The sequence below is a fragment of the Lutra lutra genome, chromosome 1 (genome assembly GCF_902655055.1).
Source record: "Lutra lutra chromosome 1, mLutLut1.2, whole genome shotgun sequence".
NCBI classification, from domain to species: Eukaryota; Metazoa; Chordata; class Mammalia; order Carnivora; family Mustelidae; genus Lutra; species Lutra lutra.
The window spans coordinates 218,205,565-218,213,988 of record NC_062278.1 but is presented as its reverse complement, the minus strand read 5'-3'; the positions used below and the strand labels follow the sequence as shown (position 1 = coordinate 218,213,988).

Sequence of the window (8,424 nt, the reverse complement as noted above, 5' to 3'; positions counted from 1 at the left end):
GGCATTAACCCCTGGGTCCTGGGATCGAGTCCCACACTGGGCTCCCTTCTCAGTGGGGAGGCTGCTTCTCCCTTTGCCTGCTGCTCCCCCTTATACGTGCTTTCTCTCTCTCTTTCTCTGACACATAAATAAATAAAATCTTAAAGAAAAAAGTTAATAAAAAACATGGACTATCCCATTTGAGATGTACTTTAAGCATAAAACAAACACTAGGTTCCAAAGAGTTGGTATTAAAAAAAGTGTACTTTAATACAATATTAATATTATATAATAACCTGTATTAATTAATATATTAATGACTTGTACATAACTCCCATGTTAAAAGGCAATATTTTGGTTATACTGGGTTTGATAAAAATACATTTTATTTTTTAATTTTTTTGGGGAGAATGCATGTGAGGGGACAGGGAGGCCAGAGGAAGAGGAAGAGAGAGAATCCCAAGCTGAACATGGAGATGACATGGGGCTCAGTCCCACGACCCTGAGATTATGACCTGAGCTGAGATCAAGAGCCAGGTGCTGAACCAACTGAGCTACCCCAATAAAAACACGCTAATAAAATTCATTTCATATGTTTCTTTTTACCTTTCTTTTTTTTTTTTTTTTTGGAGAGCGATGGGAGGAGGGGTAGAGGGAGAGAGAAAGAATCTTAGGCAGGCTCCATGCCCAGCTGGGCCCACTGCGGGACTCCATCTCATAACTCTGAGATCAGAGCTTGAGCTGAAATCAAGAGTTTGATGCTTAATGGACTGAGCCACCCAGGCACCCCTCTTTTTGCTTTTTTTTTTAAAAGATTATTTATTTATTTATTTATTTATTTGTCAGAGAGAGAAAGAGAGCAAGCACAGGCAGACAGAGTGGCAGAGGGAGAAGCAGGCTCCCTTTGGAGCAAGGAGCCCAATGTGGGACTCGATCTCAAGATGCTGGGATCATGACCCGAGCTGAAGGTAGAGACTTAACCCACCAAGCCATCCAGGAGCCCCATTTTTTTTTTTTTTTTAAGATTTTATTCACTTATTTGACAGAGAGAGAGCACAAGCACAGGGAGGGGCAGTGGGAGAGGGAGAAGCAAGCTCCCCACTGGGCAGAGAGCCTGATGTGAGTTCCATCCCAGGACCCTGAGATTGTGACCTGAGCCAAAGGCAGATGCTTTAGTGACTGAGCCACCCAGGCGCCCCGACTTTATTTTAACTTTGTTTTTGGTTGTGTGTGTTTTTGTTTGTTTAACATGACCATTAGAAAAAAAATAAAATTCAACATGTAGCTCACATTATATTTCTATCAGATGGCCAGATGCTAAGAAGTTCACTGTGATTCATGTGTGTAAGTATGATCACGAAGGGGCTCTCATTTCCCCCATTATCTGCTTCCAGAAGGATCGAAAGAGGGTTTCAGTTCTTTTGAAAATAAAAATTGAGACACATGTTGCGAAATCATGAACAAAGGAAATTAAAATCAGTTGTCAGGTGGTAGGACTAACCAGTGCTGTCCTCAAAATATCTGGGAGTGTTCACTCTCTATCCTGGGAACATATTTCTGTAGACTTTGAAACTGCCCACTTCTTAAAAAAACAAACTGAAGAACAAAGAAGAATGAAATGTTCTGAGGTTGCTTTTATTACAAGGATTCTGCAAGCTCTGCCCAGACACCCCGGGTGCTGGGTCATCCCACAGCACCCACACTCCGGAGCACGGTGAGGGCCCTGGGCGCCCATGGGAGCACTGGTCCCCCAGCCAGTCAATGTGACTGAATCCACCTTCGAGGGCTGGCCTGGCTGCCCCCAAGTGGTCCCTCCAGATCCCCAACTCCTTATGCGGGCAAGGAGTAGGTCTCAACACCCCTCAGTCTCATGCTTCCAGGAATCTGTGCCCTGTAGCCCTACAGCTCTGTCCTCAGAGGATATCTATCACCTGCAGCTCCCCCACTCGGAAAAGGGGGCATCTCCACTTGTGAGCTGCTTCTCTGTCCACAAGGCTCCAGATGGCCCCATCTTGAGCCCCTGGCGAGGCAGGGAGTGGCCACATGCCGGGCCAGAGTCAGAGTCACTATCCTCTATGAGCCTGAGACCAGGCCCCAGAGAGGAGGCTAGGAGGCCGCTTCAGTCTCTGTGGGCTGGATCAGCATTGTGGTGGCCTGTAGTGGGTAGTAACGGCCCCGCCAGGTCTTCCAGAAGATGCCCTTCTTACGCCGCTGCCGCTGGTGTGGGATGGAATGGAAGTACTGGCCATTGAGGTTGGAATGGCCACAGGTGCCAAACCACCAGCCACCTGTTGGGGTCCGAGAAAACAGAACCTGGTCAGGCTGGGTCCTCGTGCCTCCGCTGGGGCTAGGATGGAGAGGAGGCTAGGGGGCGAACTTTACAAACTTTAGAGGGGAAGACATTTCTAGTGATTGTCACACTGTGTCCGGAGGGACGCCTGGTTGTGACAAAGGGCCCCCCCACTTCCCAGTAACTACAGCTTTCATGGCTATGACTGTGGCACATTCCTTCTCTGTACCTGGCACATGGCAAATGTTTATTTTATTTTTAAAGGATTTTATTTATTTGACAGAGAGAGAGAGAGTGAGCACACGCAGGGGGAGCAGCAGGCAGAGGAAGAGAGAGAAGCGAGTGCCCTGCTGAGCAGGGGGAGCCCAGTGCGGGGCTCGATCCCAGGACCCTAGGGTCATGACCTGAGCTGGAGGCAGATACTTAACCGACTGAGCCACCCAGGAGCCCCAATGGCATATGTTTATTAAAGACTTTCTATGATCATTGTCCGGCTCATCAATTTATGTATTAGACTGACCCACATGAAATTACTAGTTTTCCATCATTTTTGGACCCACCAAAAAGTGGCCTCACAGATTTTACTTTACAGGGCCTAGGCTCTGCCTCTGATTTCATTAGAACAAAACAGGGTTTATCTTCATGGTTTTGTCACATGCCAGCCACTATCCCACAAATGTCATCTCGAAATAAGCCTATGGAGTGGGCACTGGCTACACCCATTTTAAAGACGGCAAACTGAAGGTGGGAGAGGCTAAGTCAGCTGCCCAAAGGCACACAGCACGTAAGGAGAAAAGGAGGCAGAGAATCGGCGGAATTTGGCCTTGAAGGCAGGACATGGACCCAGAAAGGGGGGCGGGGGAGGTCTTGCCCTTGAGGTACAAGGCAGGACAGGGAGGGGCAGAGCTTGCTCACCAGAGAGGCTCTTGGCACAGTTCTTGTCCCCACGGAGGTCGTGGTCCTGATCCCAAGTGGAGAAGGGCAGAGAGAGGCCACTGGGCGCCACAGTGGTGGCCCCCAATTTACTGGCCACGGGAGCTGTAAGCTGCAGGCTATAGGCGGTGTCCTCACCGCCCAGGTGGACGGGGAACTGCAGCGACTCGGCGTTGCCCTCCCAGTCATGCAGCTGCACGGCCAGGCGGCTGCCGCGGTCCCCCAGGATGCGGTGCACCTTCTCCAAGCCCAGCCAGAACTCACCTACCAGGGAGAGGCCGATCAGCGAGACAGACCCGTTTCCACGCCCCCTCCTGCCACAAAGTACCTCTGGCCCCACTGAAAATACCCACCTTGGGGGTCTCCAAAGCCAGCCTTGTAGGCTTCCCAGGGCTGGTTAAAGTCCACAGAGCCATCCTGGCGTCTCTGAATTACAGTCCAGCCTCCATCTGCCCAGAAAGGTGCGATGTCGTCAGGAGGACCCTGCTGGCGGGGGATTCTGACTCCCCACCTGACTCTCAAACCCCAAACTGCCTTCAAATCTGGAAAGGGCAATGTTGCTTTCATACAGCCCAGAAGGACCGGATGAAGATGGTCAAAGGTGGGCTGGCCACTGGGCAAGGGGCTCAGCCTAGAGCATTGATTGTCCCAAGGACCCAGTGGGGAGGGAGGGGGCGGCAGAAATCTAGAGAGCTCTGGGGGCCCACGGAACCGGCTCAACAAGGGGTAGTGGTGACCCCAGGGGGCCTGTGAATCCTACCCGAGGTCATCTTGCAGTTAACCAGGAAGGGCGGGGACTCCTGAGGCTGGATCTGGAACAGTCCACTCTGCCTCTCTCCCTCGTCAAACAGCTCTTGGCAGTCCTTGGGCAGCCCTGAAGGGCAGGCAGAGAGAGGAGCAGGGAGAGTGAGGCAGGAGGGTTCCCAGGAAACAGGCATGTGAGGGACTGGCAGTGGGTGACAGGAACATGAGGGGGCAGTCCCAGGTTCACAAAGGCTCCCTCCTGGATGGTCCCTGAGTCATCCTCCCTCCTCCCACACCACCCTCCGACCTCCCGCCACACAGCCTTCCCGGCCCCACGCGACATCCTGCAACAGGGACTTTGCACATGCCAGTCATGCTGCCCAGGGCCCTCTTCCCTCAGGCCTTTCCTGCCTCATTCTAAAGATCCCAGCTTCTAGAAGGGATGCCTTTCCTGATTCCAGACCAGGCCAGCCTCCCAAAAGGAGCACTGATGATTTCCCACTCCCAACACCACTAGGGTCATCTGGTGGTCTCTCCGCCACTGAATAAGGATAACATGGGGCCAGGGACAGAATGGCTCTTTGCCCAGTCTGGCACCAGTGCCCAGGCTGATCCTAGCCCACAGCAGGTGTTTAATAGAGACTGGAGGAATGAGTGAGTGAGAAGCTGGGCCAGAGTGGGGAAGGGAAAGGGGGAAGGGGAGCCAAGCAGAAGTAGCCCTGCTTTGTCAGGTGAGGGCCTGCATGGGGTTTGCAGGGGTGGGTTTCCAGGAGGGGAAGGATTGATGAACGGAAGAGGAAAAGAAGGAGGGGAAGAGGGAGAGGGGGCCCGGAGGTCCAAAAGCTGGGGAAGTCCCACCCCCAGCCCAGCCAGGAAAGTAGGGGAAAGGTCGCCAGAGGGAGGGGGAAGTCCACACTGGAGGAGGAGGGGCGGATGGGGGCATGGGGGCGGGGCCAGCGTGACTGGAGACATTTTCCGGCCCCTGGAGCAGCTCCCCTTTCCCCTACTTTCTTCTCTTCCAAGCTGGACGGCACCCGGCCAAACCACCAATGTGGCTTCCATTAACACCAGCTGTTTGTCTCTCCAGCTCTGAACCTTCCCCTACTTGGCAGGGCTGAGCCCCGAGTCTGGGAGTCCCCAAACCCATGCACCCCACAGCTCACATCCCCCAGCCCAGACCTATGGCTGCTGGCTAGCTCCAAGCCCCTCCCAGGGGGGGATGGTTGGGAGGGTACACTGGACCCTTACTGGCCTGGGATGGAGGAAGAGTCAGCAGAGGGAGCTGGTGGGTGGGTAGGGGAGGAGGAGCTCTCTAGATGAGAGGGCTGACAGCCAGCCCCGAGCCCCAGGGTGTGAAGGGGGGAAGCCGAGCTCTCACTCAGTCGGCTGCACATAGCTCTCCATGCCAGGTTGCGGTGATGGGACAGGGGGACTACAGGGAAGCCAGTGGCCAACGGGAGCCCTGAATTTAGGGTGGGGACAGAGAAACCAGGAGCTGGGATCCTGTGCCAGACACACAGAGACATGCTGCGGGAGGAGATTTGGGGCGATCTGGGATATGCAATAGAGGACCCAGAACTTGTGACAGTCGCAAAGGCTCATTCTTAGCAGGAATGGGGGAGAAGGAAGGGGGTGATCAGAGACTTTGGGACCAAGAGAGAGGTGAGGGACCGGATGTGTGGGTCAGGAATCCTGGATTTGTAAGAGATTCAAGAGTGGGTGGTGTGTCTGGGCAGGGACATGGAAGTTCCCTGCCTTTGCCCCCCTCCTAGATCTGCACTCCAAGAGACCAAAGGGCACCCAAGCTCAGAACCCCCATCCCAGGCAGCCATCTCTCTTCATCCAGCCATAACTCCAGGATCCCTGACTAGCACCCTCTTGTCCACTGTGCCCTCAGAGGAGGTCCCAGCCTTCAGGAAGGTGTCCTTTCACTGCAACACCCCCTTCCCCACGCCCCTGCAGCTCTGTTTCCTCCTGGACCCTCTTCCCCAATCCCAGCTCCAGCTAGTGGCCAGTGAGGCTTTGGAGAGAGCCACTGGCAGAAAGAAGGATGGGGTGGCCTGGCTGGTCAGGGGCAGGGATGAGGTGGGATGTACCCCCATCAGCCCTTCACCTGAGAGACAAGTGAGCCCCCAGGAACCCAGAGCTGGGGCCTCTCTTCTTCCCAGTAAGGAGGACCAGACCAGGAGGGGGACAGGAATGGTGTGTGTGTGTGTGTGTGTGTGTGTGTGTGTGTGTGTGTGTTTGAGGTGGGGGGCAGGGGACAGCAAAAGACCGGACACTCACTGCGCAGGTGGCTGATATTGTGAGCAGGGCCCCCGAGCTGCACCGTCTTGGGGAGCCTCTTCTTCCTGGCAGGCTTGGTCACCCCATGGTCCAGGTGCGTGGGGGCCAGGAGACCCACCTGCAAGGGACAGGAGGAGAATATCGGGTCTGGCTGGCTCCTGGGGCTCTAAGCTGCTTAACCCGCTTCCAAGTCCACACCCACAGGTCGAGCTTCGACCTCCTGCCCCACCCCGGGCAAGCATCAGCACCTGGCTTTGCAGATTCTGTATTTTCAGGTGCTGCTTCTCCAGGTGCCTCTGCTGCTGGGCTACCTTGTGGACGAGTTGCTCAATCCTGCTGTTCTGAGTCTTGAGCTGAGTCTGGGAGAGCGGGAAAACAGTGGTGAGGACCCGGTCTTCGGCGGCAAGCCTCCCCATTCATCCACCGGTCCCTCCTTCCAACTCACCCTCCCATGGAAGCCCGAATGCATCCCCCGCCCAGTCCCCACTGGTCCCCACCGTTTAAGACTCGCGGAGGAGAAGTAGGAGCACCAGTACCTGCAGGCTGCGGAGAGTGTCGGGGACAGCTTCGCCACTGGGGCCCGGACCCTCGGGCGCGCGCGGGGTCGCGGCGGACCCCCCGGAGTCCTTGCAAGCTGCTCCGCAGGCGCTCAGACGCCGCTCCAGCGCGCCCAGCTGCCCCCGGGTGCGCTCCACGTGCTCGCGCAGCCCGTGGCCGAGCTGTAGGAGCCCGTGCGCCAGCACGTTCACCTCGTCCCAGGACGCGAAGCGCGGCGGCTCGGGAGGGGGCGCGGGGCGGCCCTGCGCGCTCAGCAGCCCGGCGGTGGCCGCACACAGCACGAGGGCTGCCGAAGCCGTCGGAGCGCGGCGCATCCTTCCGGGGGTGTCCTGGACTCGGGGACGCCGGGGCTCGGGAGTCGAGGGCTGGAGACGCGGCAGCCCTGGCGGAGACACACTCACGTGAGAAGCCACTACGAACCTCGGATCACAGCCTCCAGCCCTTTGGGCTTGGTTTGTCCCCGCGACTCCCCCTTTTATAAGGCCGGTGCAGAGGGAAGGGGGAGCCTTGGAGGCGGGGCGCAGGGAGTGCCGAGGGCGGGGCGTGCGGCGGGGGTGGGGTTCTGTGCTCCCGGGGCCGGCTAGTTCTGCGAGTGGAGGGGCGCCCGGGGGGTGCAAAGCTCTAGCTCCTCCCCGCCAGGCCTTGGAGTGTCTTCTCCGCCGACCACGCAAGACGTGACTCTCCGCGACCCCCCTTCCAAGCGCTGGATCTCAAGCCCTCCACGCCGCACCCGCTGCGCTCAGCGGGGACCCTCGGGGCTGGGGGTCCTCCGGACCCTGCTCCCCAAGTCAGAAGCTGGGGAGAGGGCGGAAAGAGACGAATAAGAAAGGGCCCTGGTGCGCTGGGTCCAGCAAGGCCGGGCATGGAGCCCGGGACACCCCAAACACCCCCGCCTCCAGAGACTTCCCGGAGAGGAGAGCAGCCGAAGGCCCCGGGCTGGACCGCTAGGGAGCCGTCTCTGGGCTCCCACACTCCTTCCCGCTCACGGATTCGTCACTGCAGATGTGTTTGTGGGATCGTCTAACGTCTCTCATCGCACTTCCCGCAACTGAGCGCCCTAGGGCTGGCCCCGGGTCTCTCTTGTACACCCTCCAGCTCGGGGCTCACTCCCCAGTCTACCCTCTACCCCAGGGTCTGTAGTGTCGTCAGTCTTGGCCTGTATCAAAGCAGACACCTCGGAACAGCAAGAGCTGATAGAGGAAAGAAGGGATCCTCCTGCTCATTCATTCATTCATTCATTCATTCAACAAACAGTCCTGTTATCGGGCAGTAATTCCCAGGCTACTGGAGAAAGCCCAACACTCAGCCTGGGGTAAGGGCAAGGCTGGGACAAAGGAAGCACTCAGTGAGGCTGTGGGGTGGACCATGTCCATTCCGAAAGTCCAAGCATTCATTCAACAAACATTTTTTTTAAAGATTTATTTATTTTGAGAGAGAGCGTGCCCGCTCATGCTTATTACTGAGCCAGGGTTGGGGGAAGGGCAGAGGGCGAGAATCTTTCCAGCCGACTCCCTGATGAGCCAGGAGCTGGATGGAGGGCCTGATCCCACAACCCCTCAGATCATGACCTGAGCCAAAACCAAAGCGTCAGTCGCTTCACTGAGCCACCCAGGCGCCCCTCATTCAACAAACTT

General features: G+C 56.5%; 1 protein-coding gene across 1 annotated transcript; it reads right to left on the bottom strand.

Moving 5' to 3' along the window:
• Nucleotides 1–1,593: 1,593 nt before the first annotated feature.
• On the bottom strand, nucleotides 1,594–7,317 carry ANGPTL4 (angiopoietin like 4). The gene is made up of 7 exons (XM_047704896.1): nucleotides 6,769–7,317; nucleotides 6,481–6,591; nucleotides 6,233–6,350; nucleotides 3,963–4,076; nucleotides 3,556–3,651; nucleotides 3,185–3,466; nucleotides 1,594–2,267 (listed from the first exon to the last, which is right to left on the bottom strand). The coding sequence occupies exons 1-7, from the start codon at nucleotides 7,102–7,104 to the stop codon at nucleotides 2,086–2,088; spliced, it is 1,239 nt and encodes a 412-aa protein (XP_047560852.1). The 5' UTR covers nucleotides 7,105–7,317; the 3' UTR covers nucleotides 1,594–2,085.
• Nucleotides 7,318–8,424: the final 1,107 nt, after the last annotated feature.

Bases quoted from the DNA above. Each gene is read 5' to 3' on its own strand.
- ANGPTL4 (XM_047704896.1), bottom strand. From the start codon at position 7,104: ATGCGCCGCGCTCCGACGGCTTCGGCAGCCCTCGTGCTGTGTGCGGCC. The intron at 3,652-3,962 runs GTAGGATTCACA...CTTTCTGGGCAG, and splicing joins TAACTGCAAGATGACCTCGG to ATGGAGGCTGGACTGTAATT. The intron at 3,467-3,555 runs GTGGGTATTTTC...TCTCCCTGGTAG, and splicing joins TGGCTTTGGAGACCCCCAAG to GTGAGTTCTGGCTGGGCTTG.